Here is a 16,120-nt window from a genome sequence, read left to right as displayed (position 1 = left end):
GACTGATGATGGCGCTTTTATTCTATCGAACCTTTAACGTTCGTATTTTGGTGTCTTTATCTTGTCGAATAGCTTCCAGCAGGACTTCCCTCCGCCTGTGAATTGCTTCTATCAGTGCTTCGCATTGCGATGTCACCAACCGCTCGAACTCTATGCAGGATTCCTGGAAAGAGAGTTTATACGCGGTATTAATTCTAGCAGGCTAGTGACACCGGAGACAGAATGATATCAAATGTGTTTTATTGGCACCTATCACCTCATAGGCAACAAACTTTACCATTTCCGAACATTACGGGAACTCGGGGCTAGTTAGCGGTTGGGGTAAGTTTTTTTCTGTTACTATTACAAATATAGCGCTGCTTCTCGTTGTGTACCTCACGTATGATGGTAAGAACCTCTGAAAGAATTGGACCTCCATTTGATTGCTTATTTTCTACCGTCAACTTATCCCGGGGTTGGGGTAAGTTGGCGTGTTTTCCGCGTCCCATATTTTTGTCTACAAAACTAAAGACAAGACAATGTAACAAACACATTGATAAAATTTAGGGATATTACCAATCGTCTGCCCTTTTATGTAACATGTTCTTTTTTACAAGACCCACCTAAATCAAAGCGGTAAAAAATGAAAACTGAAGACACCGCCAACTATCCCCGGTCTCCACTACTATATTGGCAAATAACTCTACTTATATGAGATAGTGTCTATGCATGTGATTATTTTTAAATATATTTTGAGGTATTCTTCAAAAGACACCACTGCCTCCTGGCTCGTGATGGTGTCAAATTCTTACCGACTATGCTTCAACCTCGATTGCTCCGTTCCTTTATCCTGTCATCTTTAGATAATAGGATAATTTGGGCACTAATAGGAAGAGGGCCGCGCAATTTTACAATCACTCGGCCTTCAATCGAAGGAATGCCAATAAATTGTAATCAATACTATTGCTTCATTCCTATGAACAAAAATGATGCCAAAAATGGACTGAAAATGGTGAAGTAGTTGCATTTGAGCCATCGAATCGAATGCTTCGATTTTCACCCCAACATTTGAACCAATGCGATGAATAAAGATCACAGAGACTACTCTAACTAGCTCCTTCAAATTGGTAAGGTGAGAATAGGCTCTTGGCTCTACATAGCGCGAGAAAGGGGCTGGACTCTTATACTTCTACTAGTGTTGTTTTGTCTATCGGAATCTGTTAGAAGCGAATCGATCGGAAGATGTTGACTACTTACATCCTTTCAGGACTCCTCAAAATCATTTTTTCGGTGTTAACTTTTTTCAACAATTTCTACCATGTATATCTTCTAAAAGGTTATTTTTAGTTTAAAAACGCTTTTAATCCACCTAACAGTGTGATGAGACATTTCTTATAACTCTTATCACTCTCTTCGGATATTATATCGTTTGAGAACATTTAGAACTTGATGCTTCGCGATGTTTTTGATAACACATACTACATGGGATTGTGGCAGGACATAGAGAATCGCTCAAATCAGCATAGAACAACATCAGTGCTATAAATCTCAAACCAAATCAATGGGAAAGCGAAAAAATGGCCCTTAAAATAGACATACAAACGAATTATTGCTAATGCTCTGTTAATAAAATATCTAAATTCCTCAATCAATGCATTCTGGTGGGAAAACTGAATTTTCCTAAAGGCGATTGTATATTGTACTGAGGCAAAAAAACGAATTTTTTTTTTGAATAGAAATGAAGTTTATACTTTACTCATATTTCCAACGCGACTGAGACATAAAAATCAACGCTTTTTCTGGAAAAAAGCGATACTAGCAGTGACACCATTCAAAGAAAATCAACAGTGAATATTTCCAGACTTGGTTTTATTTCCTATTTAAGAACTATTGTGTTTTTTACATCCTAGATTGCATGATTCAGTGATCGAAACCCAAAACTTCATGAAGTATTTGAAATTATTAAATTAAAATTTGTGTTTGCTATTGAAATTGACAAAATGATAGTATCGCCCCTTTGACGATTGTTTACTTTTTCGGTCCCACCTATCAGCATTGAAGTATCGCCCTTACGTTTTTTTACAAACCCATTTTTACAATTGGTGGGGGTTTGGTGAAAATCGATCTTACTGTCCAAACGGCATAATTCCGAAACCGTAATTTTTGAAGTTTTAAAATTATGCAGAATTAATTTTTCAGAAAATAGTAACAGAGTTCGTGTTTTTAACGAATTTGTTGAGACTTCATTGTAGTCATGAATATTAACCTGAGAAAATTCACCATAAATACTTTTTGGACGATATACCGCCAAAATTATTTTATCAAATGATGCGCTGTTTAATGTTTGTAAAACTCATCGAAGATACTAAACCTCTAAAATTGGCGGTTTCAAAATGATGTTATCTTGACCTTAAATTACTGTTTTTGAACATTTGACCTATACATATAATTGGTCATACAACAAAAATCAAATTCTCAGCAAAATCGATCAGGACCTGCTTGAGTCGAATGGAAATCGTCATTTCTCATAAATTTCTCTCTACATTCGAAAAGTGTTATCCTCGATCTTAATCATATTACGTTTCCGTCTCAACTCGACGCATTCCCAAAATAAAAACCTGTTTTAATCCACCTAGTGGTGCAATTGTGCTTTTCTGATTTGTCCAGACTACGATTCCATGGCTGGTTATGTTCAATACAATGGTGGAAATGAATAATACATGTTCAGTACGATTTGTACATACGTACAATGGATTGACAGCCACGATCTTGAGATACTATGTGATACTGAAACATCGCTTGATCGCCGCTGGTTTCAAGCGATGTTTCAGTATCACATAGTAAGATCCGGGAGGTCCGGGTCCTGCCGAAAATTTTCAACTTGTTACGAAATTTTAAACTAGTTTCAATTTTAAAGTAGCAACCACTCACTGCATACTCCCTCCGGGCCGGTATCATTGTCGATTTTTAGAGTGATTGCATAACCTTTCTATATGAGAAAGGCAAAAATGTACCAAAGTCCAAAAAAATCAATTTTTGTCCAACATTATTTTTTTTCGAGTTTACATCAAATCTCGATGTTTCATGCATTATAAAGTCATTTGGCATCAAAAATACAAATCTGATTTTGAAAAATTTTCATTTCAGATTATATGTGAGTTTGCTGTGTGATTGCACTCTTCAACTCGTAACTCCGGAACCGGAAGTCCAATCAATAAAAAAAATCAATTGCAGCCGATGGGAAGGTTGTACCTTTCATTTTAGACTAACTTTGTGCAAATCGATCCAGCCATCTCTGATTAACAGAGGTCACATTATTTTCCACATACACACAGACATTTTCCGATCTGAGTCGATTGGCATATGACACTCGGCCCTCCCGGTCGGGATTAGATTGACGAATTTTAGAGTGAATGAGAAAGGCAAAAACATTTTTAGCAAATGTTGAAAGTTATGCATTTTTTTGGTGCGCAGTTCTATGTTTCATAGACATTAAATCAATTTTAACTTCGCTTCCTATTAAATAAAGACCCTTATTACAGTACATCTCTACAAAAACGAGCTCAATTTGAAAATAAATCTGAGGATTATGATTGATTACAGAACTCTGGAATTTTCTATTGGAATGTTTTCAGGCAGGATTTTGATATTGATGCAATTAGACAACTGTGAAATCAAGACCAATAGATCAGTTACATATCAGGACCCCATTCCGACAATTTATCCAAAGTTCTCATGATGTTTACAACAACAAGATATCAATGTACGGATCAGATAATTGTTATTTTAATATTGAATTAAATCAGTCAGCATCAATAAATTTTCAACTTCAATCCAATATTTTTTTTGGGTGTGGTGGGGGGTGGGTTGTATGGTGTTAAACCCCAAAACCTTCTCTTGGCTACGCCGTTGCTTGGAGTTATTTAATTAGCTCTTCATTTTCCGATATGTTTCAGATCGATCCGATGGTTATAAGTTAGAAAAATTGTAGTCAGAAGGTTCGCACAAATGAACATTTTTGCACTGATAAGTTATCAAGTTCCTTCCAGACAACTTGAAAGTGTTCGGTGATTATTTCTAGCGGTTGTAGATAGAAAAATGAAATACAAAATTCGTTTTATCGAAATAATGTTTGGCTTATTTCAATTGATTATTACTATATTGAACAATAAATTGGCGACAAAGAGTAATCCACAAACAACAAGCCATAACTTTTAAAATATTCAAAATAGATAATTGAAGTAGTCTTCAGTAAAGTTATTCGCAAAAGTAAGAGCTACAAATTTGCTGAAGGCATCATTTCGATATAATCACTTCCAAGAAAATTTGTGTAAATATCTTACTCATAGGGGGATTAATCAGCAAAAGCGCAATACCAAAAGAAAGGGCATATTGCCTCCATTAAATTCACCGAAGACACTATTGACACAAAATAAGCCGTTTTGGCGTTAAAAATAGATTACATGTTTTGGTCATATTTCTGGCAATGGGAAATGATAAAAATCTTTTGTCCGCATTTAATGTTAAATATCTCTTTTGATAATAGTCCGATTTCAACAATCTATAGCTTGTTCGAAAGGTATTCGTTAAAACTGTTTAAAAACATATAAATTGTTAATCTATATTGTCAATTTCGGCAGATAATTCAAAAAAACTGCAAAAAACGCCATTTTTACGCATTCAAACATTCATATCTTGGAAACTAAACATCAGAATCAAAAACAAATTAATAGCGTTCATACTGTTTTTTAGTTCTTTCATTTAAAATTGGTTTGGATAAGATCGGTTCAGCCATTGCTGAGAAACACGAATGAGAATTTGTCCGTTACATACACACACACACACAGACACACACACACACACACACACACACACACACAGACATTGTCCCAAATCGTCGAGCTGAGTCGATTGGTATATAAGACTCGGCCCTCCGGGCCTCGGAAAAAATCTTGAAAGTTTGAGCGAATTCTATACATTTCTTTTATAAGAAATGTAAAACATAACAAAGCAATCTATCTCTGCAGATAAAAACGCTTCTAATCCACCTAGCAGTGCACTATGGTCAAAGTCGTATTTAGAAAGACAAAATTGTTTGCGCCCAGGGTTAGGGGTAAGGAAAATAACGACACAGAGCAATTAAAACAGAGCTTTCTGAACCCCCGGTAGGATACTGAACGATCTGCAGGTGCTAAAATAGTAGTAAAGAAACTTCCAACCCCCGGAGGGATTTTTTACTTCAACAGTGAGCGGATTATATCATCACCCCGAGAGGAAATTGAGATAACAGAACGACAACACCCCCGAAGAGATATTGTCATTCAAATATTGCTTAAACTATAGCTCTTTACCACACTGGGTTAAGAACAATAGCATATCCTTGAGTTTCAGCTATTTGTACATAGGTTTATCTAAAAATTTATCCAAAAATCCGGATACGCAATTGCATTACTACAGGTCAGTTACATATCAAATGATATGAAGTGCCGTAATCGGATTCACAAAGATCACACGAAAAATACTCAGCACGCTGAATAGTAGCCATGTGATAATTGAGTTTGCAATGTCCATTCCCAAGTAACAATTGAAATTTTATAGCATGCGACAAGTGCAATCTAAGTTTTATGAGTGGCTACCAAACATCCATAAAATTTAAATTGTTACTAGGGTTCAGTGCCCTGACTAAGAAACTGTAAATGTGCTTGGAAAAATACAGCAAACTCTTGGACATTTTTGGACTCATATCCGACAGAAAAGTCTTTGTTTAAACGAAGGTTTGCAAGCTACGCCAATGGTTGGCATATTCGGATCCAGCCCAACAGCGAATCTTGTGCTTTATCCAACTTATGAAAAGTGGGAAAACTGGTTCTGAACCAACGAAGTCGGTCGCATTGGACACTCTAGCCATTTCGACCGCCCATTCATTCCCAGTAATACTGGAATGACCGGGTACCCATCGAAGGTAGATAGCATTCTAAATGCTAAGTTCTTAGACTTGAGTTCGACATGCGATTACTAATTTCGACCTCAAATTTGTCAAACTAAATGCTTTTAGGGCAGGCTGACTGTCAGAGCAAAAATATTTTTTTTGCCGCAAATTCTCCGTTGAAGTGCTGATTGTATGCCACACAGAATCGCGAAGTCTTCTGCTTAGAATACGGTACAGAATCTACCAAGCGAATGGGATTTGTTTAATCTCATTTCACGACAATAGACTCCAACACCGATTCGGACCTCCAACAAAGAACCGTCAGTATACTACTTGATTTTCAAGTTGTCGCTCCGTCCAGCCAGATAGCCGTTCCTCGCGAGGAGGGATTCTCATATTGGACGTTTTAAAAGGAAAACTACGTGTGAGTGTAAGATCACTGGGAGCAATTGTATAACCATTTTTGTCCACAGTCTTGTGTGGCTAGTTGCACGATCTATTGGGTTATTGTTCCAAAGCCCAATAACTTTAAGACGGAATGCACAAGAAAGTACGGACTGAAAAGTATGTGTCAAAAAGACATACTACATCTAGACGTTAAACGTTAGACGTGTATTCACCGTTAGCAGTAGTTCTAATCGGGCTTACATGAAAGCCTCTCGATTTCTAATGTAACCTTTTTAATCTGCTAGTCTCGTTGAGACTTGAGACATTTGTGGCTTTACCAATCACTTCGCTCAGAGGATCGAAAGGTATTCCTGTATGCTTTGAGAGCCGAATTAAAGGCATCCGACCCGTCCCAGCGTCTACGATTCAAGCTCTTCTACATAACTTTTTGAGTCAAACAAGTTCGGTATTTCACCAACAACCTGAATGCTAAACGAATACAGGGCCGGCGATGCCCAAAAATTCATTCGGAGAAACTTGGTATGTAAAAAAGCCCATGCGAAAGCAAAAACGTGTCAACTTTTCGTGGAAATTGAACGCTAACTGATTATTCAATTGAATGGCGCGACTCCCTCCCTAATAGGGTCAAAATAAGCTCTTTACCCTATTACATACAGATACTCTTCACTCTCGATAAACTTCATTGGGCTTCGAAGCAATTACATAACCTTTCTATATGAAAAAGACTAAAGCAAATAAAGATAAAAATTTAATAGAATTAAAATGAAGTGCCTCTTCGACTCTGATTCAACAGATCCAAAATGCCGTCTATCAGCGAGGGGACCAAAAATAAGCAGAAATGTCAACAAATTCTCACCATACCCCTAATCTGCCGAGTACTTACCGTCACCTTGTCGCTCATTCCTTTCAGTCTTTGGATAAATTCTGTCGTTGATCGAGCTTTCTCCGAAAGCTGCTGCAGGTTATGTGACAATTCAGTCTGAAACGAGTAATAAGAAGAAGAACACATAAGACTTGTTGAATTGACATCATCCTTTAGTGTGGTAAAATGAAATCTAGCTGAAAGCAAACTATATAATAGACTACCGGACAGATGCCGACTAAATGTAACCTTTCGTCGTCCAGGTTTTCTCGAGTGTACGGAGTTTAGTGGCAGGGAGCAGCAACTCGACTGCAATTGGAGCAAATACGTGACGAGAAAGCTTGCATGTGGCTTGGTTTTGAAATCTGACGTGTGAATAAAACCATCTACGAGAGATTGCTTTGCGGTTTAACTGAATCTATTGAGAAAGAAATAAAAACCGCACTAAACATAGCCGGGTTTTTCTTTAAACGGTTATGTGAGCTTTCAATGGTATTTTGCCTTTCCGTATGAATGAGCCAATATTGCGCACTTCTCGAAAACGCGAAGCTCTAAAATAAATCATTCAATGAAAAAATCCCCGTGGGAAAAGTAGCAAATAGAGAATGGCAACGGGGATGCAGGATTAGTTTACGTGTCAACTTTATGGGTCTCGATGTTTTAATGAGAAGCAATCAATAAGCCATTTACTCTACGAAAACATTCACAAACTGCAATAACTTCAACTACACTTAAAACCAGCACCTTGAAGATACACGAATTACGTGTAGGGAATCATCGTTAATCTGTCCTCGTGTTTAGAACACTCAAAATCGCTAACCAACCACTAGGTAACTGCAAGCCATAAATCCTCACGCGATTCAGCTGCGGGCGTACGTGGGTACTTATCGCCAGCTGCCGGCCGGCGAAAACACACATAACCCTACATACACATATTTGCACCAAACTCCATGATATCCGGCAATTTAAAGTAATTGCCCGGCCGTGCGATTTATCGGCGCGAAAGTGCAAATAAATTCTTTCGGACTGATTTATAGCGCAATTGATCTGCATTTTATAACTGCCCTTATTCGCGTTCGTTCATGAGGGTAGTTTTCAGTTATTCAGAGGGTGGCACGACAGTAGCGATCCTTCATACACTGATGACTGACCAAACCGCAGAACGATTTTTGACCGTGCTCAAATTCCGCACCGACATTCGTCGCAGTTTATTAATTCGGCGTTAAGCCGCAATAGATAAAAGCTCAAATTAACCGCCCAACCGAGATTATTCTAATTTATGGGAAATATTCGATGGCATCCCGAAATAATCACGGGGTTGGAATTCACAATATAGGTCAGCTCGGAAATGACTATCCGTGGTAGAAGGGAAACCATTTTCCGAACAACGCCCGAACAGGAAACCATTTTCCATCCCCACTCCGTATGCTTTCCCCATCTACCCTTATCGTCAGAGGGATTCCCCACTGAATGGTTCGCTTTAAGGCTACTGCTATGCTAAAGAGAAAACAGTCCCGGGCAGACTGCTTCTTCTCAATTTAGCTGCATGGTGTTAAATGTGTAGAAGAGCGCACCACGGAACACAGGCGTGTTTTGCATAACGCCGACGTTCGGGGATTCGGGGACCGCATTACAAGGAATTCGAAATTCTTGTCAGGAATTAGCAAAAGTTTGCTGGCTCGCTGGCGTGTATGCTCTACTAACAGATACACTGCGGATGAAGAATACTGCTTTTGGGTTTGCCACCAACCATCAGTGTATCCCCGGTGACACGTTTTCCTTCAGGACCGGGGCAGGAAATTGGCTTATCCCGGTTCGCCCGGGCATCGCATGAATAAGTCAATTTGTTGGGAAGTAGGTTAGTTTTTGAACGGGTTTGCATAATTTATAGGTGATGTGAAACACACTGATGGCCAGGTTTTTTTCTATAAAGATTAGCTCCTATCGAGGCAAATGACCGTTGCATGGAGTTATAACCGATCATAACTAAAAAATAAATCTCCAACCTTCAGGTTAGTTGAAATTGGCATCAGTGTGCGTTTATTTTACCGAATGAAAAGGCAGAGGAACATGGTTTTCGCTGTTTTTAAAAAATCAGAGCTTTCAGAATTAATGAGTTTAAAGAGATCGAAAGATTTAAGAATCCTTACATGCTTCAATTTTATGAAAATATGTTGTGATAGCTTAAAGTAGTGAAATTAGATATTGAATATACTGCCCATAATCGCGTATTTGTCCCGTTTTCTATGGAATTTCCTATCTTTATGGGACTGCGATCATGGGCTGTATAGGTAGACATAACATTTGAACTTTCATTCTTTAGAGAATTGCATATTAGGGTTTGATCGAGCTAAGCTTCAGTATATCTTAGACAAACTATAAGTTTTATGGTTTCATAATTTACCGAATAAGTTAACCCAACGAACAAATTAATTTATAATTGAAGAAGATGGGGCTAAATGACTAATAAAATATTTTAGCGAGGGCTTGGATCATTGCGCGATAGAAATAAAAGGGCACGATAATGCGAAAAATTCTTCAAACAACTAAATGTGGAATGCAGAGTCAAATTAATTGTTATTGAAAGGACAGGCATAGCTTCTTTCGTTCAATGTGAATTATGGATAATATATGAGAATTTTTAGATATATAAAAAATGCATTTGTTTCCGGGTGCAGTGTGCAGCAGTCAAATTTAAAAAACTATATAATATAACACGAGCAGAGCTGGAAAAATGTTTCGGAAGGGACGTGTACTGCAATTTGAGAAATTTAAAAAAAAAATTTTAGATTTTTTGCTTTTGACAGTTAATTTGACCATGACTGTAGCCCCAGTACTAGCTGGCGTGCAAAAGGTTCAGCCCCACATTGTGTCTTATGGAAATTAGATCGTTTTCCGAGGTTTTAAGGAAAAGTAATCTATCCATTCGCCATCTATAAATGTTATATTGGAGCTCACACATCGGTGAACTCGAAATTATACTCGCTTTAGTTGGATTGCGTTGTACGTTGACATTTCGGCCCAAACTGTCGGTTCTGAAGGTGAGTGCCGCTCACATGCTTGCTATGTATGGCTATTTTCTATCTACTACATGTTTCTTGCACAAATATATATTATTGATTATTGAAAATGCCATGTCTCTACTTCAAAAGTTGTCTTAGCAATAAGGGATCAAAATAAAAACGGTACAATGTGGTCGGAAAATGGAAAAAACGCACGATCAATTATTATCGTTCATTTTAGAGTTATGGTGTCTACGGAAAGTTCCTGTATTACACCAAACGCTTTATTTGGATGAAGCATACTAGTTCGGAATTAAGTCGCTAAGGCAGCGCTGTTATCATCTGATCTATCTGGTTGTATTGTATCCGAGCTGATGGCAGACTGCATTTGGAGGAGCGTGTTCTAAGTGAATGAAATATAAAATAAGCCAAATGAATTCCTGCGGATAAAAATTATGCCAAATTTTCGTTATGCCTAGTGCTGCTAAAGGTACGAGCAACCAAGTATGTGAAACGGTCACTCCTGCGAAAGCTGCTAACTTTTGATCACAAGGTAGCTCAAAATGTGCTCACGAAAGGGAAAGGGATTGAAAAGGCTTGACAGTGGGTCACCGAATGCGCAAGCTGCAAATGAACCACGAAGCTCGAACATTCATCACATGGCAACGTTTTATTGAAATAATATTTATTGGCGGAGTGCATTTGAGGTAGAAAAATGGTGTCGACGAGAAAGTTGTATGTCAGGTAATTATAAGTATATCTTCTGAAGATACTAACTTTGTAGGTCCTACAAATTCTAAAATGTAGATCAGTTTTAAAAACATAATCGGGAAGTTAAATTTTTACACAAAACATGCTCTCTTTCGAAATGTACAGGACCTACAAAGTTTGTATCTTCAGAAGATATATTTAAAATGATAGGACCTACACCTTTTTCAAAGACACCATTTTTCTATCTAGCTTTATTAAAAAAGTTGATAACAGCGCCGCCCTAGCGACTAAATTGCGAACAAGTTTGATGCAACCAAACATAGCGCTAGATGCCATATAGTGACTTTTCCGAAGACACCATAACTCTATGAAAGAATATAATCATTGATACCATGTTCTTTTCCATTTTCCGACCATAATGTACCTTTTTCTCTTGATCTCATATTTCACTGACACTTTCAATGGAATTTTAAAAACATATACTCAACAATACACACAAAAAATATGAATTTTATCGTTCACGTAATTGTAACCATGACACAATTTAACAAACCGTAATTCACGAAATGAGGAAACATAACCATGTTCCGTTTAATTTTACATGAAACTGCTTTACATGCGCATTGACCTAAGAATACATTTATCACCATTCAGAACAAACGCTATATGTAAAGCAAAATTACGTGATTTACGAAATTCAACGTCATGTAAAATTAAAATCAAACGTAAAACTAAATCATTTTTGATGTTCGTATATGTCAGGGTCAGGACACGACGATTTTTGCTAGGTGTGTATACATTCGTGCAAGAAATATATATTAGATAGAAAATAGCCATACATAGCAAGTATGTGAGCGCCACTCACCTTCAGGACCGACAGTTTGGGCCGAAACGTCAATATTCAACGCAATCCAATTAAAATCAGTATTACATCGTATTCACCGATATGTGAGCTCCAATGTAACACTTACAGATGGCGAATCGATAGACTACTTTTTCTTAAAACCTTGGAAACCGAGGTTTCCATTAAGACACAACCTGGGATTACCCCATTTTGGATGCCAGCTAGTATTGGTATTACCTCAATGGTCAACTAAAATAGCAATAAATCTAAAAATTATTTTAAACTTTCTCAAATGACAGTACATGTGGATTACTTAAAACTGTTAAAAAATGCAAAAAAGTTTATTTTGGAAAAACTGTGGGTTATCCATTTTTGGACGCCAGACATTCAATTTATTAAGTTTATTCAAGGTTTTATTCGAGCGGAACTCGAAACTGTATCCTCTAGTTGGGTGCCTACTTAGCAAGAGTTCGAAAAACTTATGAATGATCCAACAGTTATTTGTGTATGAAATGTTAGGAATGTCTCATTGTTAGATAGATTAAGTAAGTTTATTTTCTTGTAATGTGATTAGTAATAATGGTTCATATAAAACATTTTGTAATTTTATATATAATTTCATGCACGTTTTGGAACATGAAAATAGAATACTTAAATCATATCACAATACAAGTGCCTTTTTCAATGACATTCGTTGTAATTTTACGCGCTGAAATTACAGTTTCATTAATTGGAAAACAATTCATTTCTATTTATTTTTAATCCACTATGGTTGAAAAATATAAGAAATATCATATGAAATAAAAATGCATTATTTGCGTGCATTGCTTTTAATTTGATTTTAAATAAAAGTATCGATTCAAGTCATGTTTGTTTATAGCTGTACCGGTAACGTGTCGTTTAAATTTAATCATTTTTGATGTGTAGCTATTGTGAGTATACATAATGTTTCAGATCGTTTGGTTCAACTGTTGCCATGGAAAGCTGAGTTAAAGCTATTAAAAAAAATAAGCCAGCGCAACATATATAGCCCTTAAGAGAAATGAAATTTTCCATACCTAATGCATTGATTAAAGGACTTAGACCCAAAGTGATGATTTTATCCCATGCTGATTTGATCATTTCTCTGAGCCCTATGCTTATCCTCCTTATCCCAGGTAGTATGTGTTATCAAAAACATCGCAAAAATCATAAAAAATTAAAAATGATATTAATTGTATATAATTCTATAAAAGAAGATAAATTTTTTTACGCGGTTAGAAGACAGTCAGTCAATTTTTTGCTTGCAATATTTGTTATTAACTTGCTCCATGGGAGCGTCCCGGGGGCTCGGACCAAGGGCGAGGGTTCTGAGGCTCATAACCATCGCCCCTCCCCCCAAATTGAACTTACTGAGAAATTTTATATTAGTTTAAGTTAGTTATTAAATTAGTTTCAACCTAAAAATCATTTTAAACCAAATTCACTGATTTTTATTGGAGAAGGTTCTTAGGAATTACGTATTGTACAATGTTCATTTCAAAACCGATATTTAAGAATTCGTCCGCAAAAATTTTGTTTATTCGCCACTGATTTGCTCATATGCAGTTTTTGCAAGTAGAACGATTTTTTTGAAGCACTGGAACCCTGTAGCAATAATTTTGGACCGTAAATTGATGTATTTATTTGACTTCTTATAGGAGAGGTCACAGTAGGAAACCTGATGAACTACCGAGACAAGAGAGTTTAGTTTTTAAAGAAAATGTAATATTTATTAAGCTACATTTTGTAGTCGCATGTTTTGAGTTTCGGCTACTAAATTAAATCTAGTTTATAACAATTTGCATCGAAAAAAGGTGTCAAACGATTTCAGCTAGTACAATGTAATTTGACTTTTGGGTAGTATTCAATAATGTCCTCAGTTTTGTACACACCTTACACGTCAATAAACGATGCGTTTTTACAAAAACACAAACACTAATTCATAAAGCACTGAGCAATTTTCCCCACTCCCGCAAGAGAACATTTGTTCACTAGATTGATTGGTGGCAGCCATTGGCATTAGCAGGATCAGGAAAGGTCAAGGTTCAGTCAGTCGCATCGTCGCTGCTCACATTGCAGAACATCATCTATCCTGTGCGCATCGTTGATTTATGGCCCGTGATGATCCGCCATCATAAAACGCCCCCAGTTCGTTGCTAAAAGAACCCACACGTATGGAAGCGCATCATCGTCATCGCTATCTGTACGACAAGCATCAGAAGAAGTTCATTAACCACCCATCGACCGTTTCTCTTCCACCGAGCACAGAGCTCTGGCGTATTTATGTGCAATTGACCATGCATCGGTGCGCGTTGCCACAAAATCGCATATGCAATGTGCGTTCTCATAAGTCGCAATCAGAAAGCCCTCGTCGTCGTTGTCGTTGTCGCTGTCGTCGTTCATATTGGCCGCCTGGTAGATATGTAGTAGAAAGCCCACAAGGACTGAAAAAATGACAGCCGGCCAGATTGTTTCGCATCGTGGTATGATTCGAATTTAATTTTTTGACGGATGGACCAGGCGCGATATGACTGGATGAAAGCACTGAAATTGAGAAATAATGTGTGCATATTGGATTTCGCGAAAGCGCGGATGGCCTTTCTAACAGGACCAACAACACCACCACTGGATAAATTCTCAACTCAACAGTATTGCATGACAGATCTATGAAGTTCATTTCAGCCGTTGAACGCAGCGCATGAGCTTGTCAAATCATACGACAGCATTGTTTTGTAACGTCGAAAGATGAATAGTTTTAGTTTACAGTAGATATGATTTGATGCGTAGCCTACAGAAATATTAAAGTCCTTACCTTCCACCATTTATATAATCAGATCAGCCCAGCTCGTTTTCAATCAGGATATATTGACCAATTGACGTGCTTTCCTGCTAAACGTCCGAAAACACCTTTTACAGAAAAAAGGTCTTACATGCAATTTTTGCGAACTTGGATTGACTTGGAAAACATGAAAAGTTTTACGCTTATTTTTTTTTATTTTGAAGACTATTGAAAATATGTTGATTTTTTTCGTTGAAATATATCCGTTCTTTTAAGAGATATTAATACGCCAAATTAACATGTTTTTTTTTAAGTTGGCGTCCCATATTGCAAGAGAACGGATTGATCGATGTCATTGATATCAAATTAAAGGAAATTTTAAACTCTTCAGTGTGAACCTAAAAATAAAAATCGTCAAATCTCTTCTCATATAATCCGGGACGTTAACTGAAAAAATAAGTTTACTTTATGCGTTAATATCTCCCAAATGAACGAATATATCAGATCAAGGAAGATTTTGCTTCATTTAATAGAAATACATAAAGGTAGCGTGACATATTTTTGTTGTAACGTACCAGATCATTGAAAAGAACCCATAAATTTTAAAATATATTTTCAAATAAACTTATCCCATTCTTAACTTTTCGTTTTCCAAACATTAACTAAAAACTGTTTTACGCAATATGGGCGGCTAATTGAGCAAACTTTAACTACGCCTGATAACCTGAAAACGCGCCTAATATCAATAATTCGAAAACCGAAAAACTTTCTGTGTAATAAATGTATGATGTCCTAAGGATCTCAATATTGCGCCAATGTAAAATAATCTGATTTTATAATTTTTACAGACTTATTTTATGAAACATACGTATTAATATAAAGTGACAGACTAAAGCCTAAAGCCCTCACCATATGTGGATTTATTAGAGAAGCATGGTTTTACGCTTGTTCAAAGGTAATGCAAAACATCGTGAAGACAGTAGTTAATTGTTAAACAGCCACTCAACATTAACAAATAAATAATACATGGCCTTGCGAAGAGAGGAGGAGGCAAGTGTTCGAGTTATTGCTAAAACGCTGTACAAAATAAACTCTGTTCTACGAGACAGGAGACAGAAACCGGTTAGAATTGTGGCGTTGCGTTCATCGATTTTGTGGGGTTGCACACTGACTGCGTCATGTTTCTTTGCCGATTATCTAATAAAACCTGCTTAAGAAATGGTAACTCCAACCCCTATTAAAATTTCAACAGCATGATAGTAACCCTCCCCGGCCGCCCCATTTCTATCGTTGACGGGGAAGAATAAAGAATTTTAAACTTTGGGCAGCCGACCACCGAGAGTAGCCAATGTTTTCGGAATGAAAGCAATTTGAACTCCGAGCAGCAGGTAGTGGAAGTAATGCCTGGAAAAGTTAGTCTTGATATTTGAACTGTACGATGTATTTGTTGTGTTGAAAGCTACCGAATGATAATACGTATTATGGACAAATAGTTATGAAAGCGAAGTTAAGCGAAATGTTGTAGATCTAGAAAAGTTTTCTTCATATCGCGTTGTTTGTAGAATATGCATATACGAGTGATGAT

At 37.0% G+C, this 16,120-nt stretch overlaps 1 protein-coding gene across 3 annotated transcripts in view; it reads right to left on the bottom strand.

The window, feature by feature from the left end:
• LOC131682556 (E3 ubiquitin-protein ligase TRIM9) overlaps positions 1 to 16,120 on the bottom strand; it is a 280,613-nt gene that overhangs the window by 82,888 nt on the left and 181,605 nt on the right. For all 3 annotated transcript variants that reach the window (XM_058964125.1, XM_058964126.1, XM_058964127.1), the window contains exons 2-3: positions 7,200 to 7,295; positions 32 to 163 (exon numbers count right to left, since the gene is read on the bottom strand). In XM_058964125.1, the coding sequence (XP_058820108.1) occupies positions 32 to 163; positions 7,200 to 7,295 (228 nt within the window). The remainder of the gene's footprint in view (positions 1 to 31; positions 164 to 7,199; positions 7,296 to 16,120) is intronic.

Source organism: Topomyia yanbarensis, chromosome 2, assembly GCF_030247195.1.
Source record: "Topomyia yanbarensis strain Yona2022 chromosome 2, ASM3024719v1, whole genome shotgun sequence".
NCBI classification, from domain to species: Eukaryota; Metazoa; Arthropoda; class Insecta; order Diptera; family Culicidae; genus Topomyia; species Topomyia yanbarensis.
Note: the sequence above shows the minus strand (reverse complement) of the source record. Positions and strands in the feature narration are given on the sequence as shown.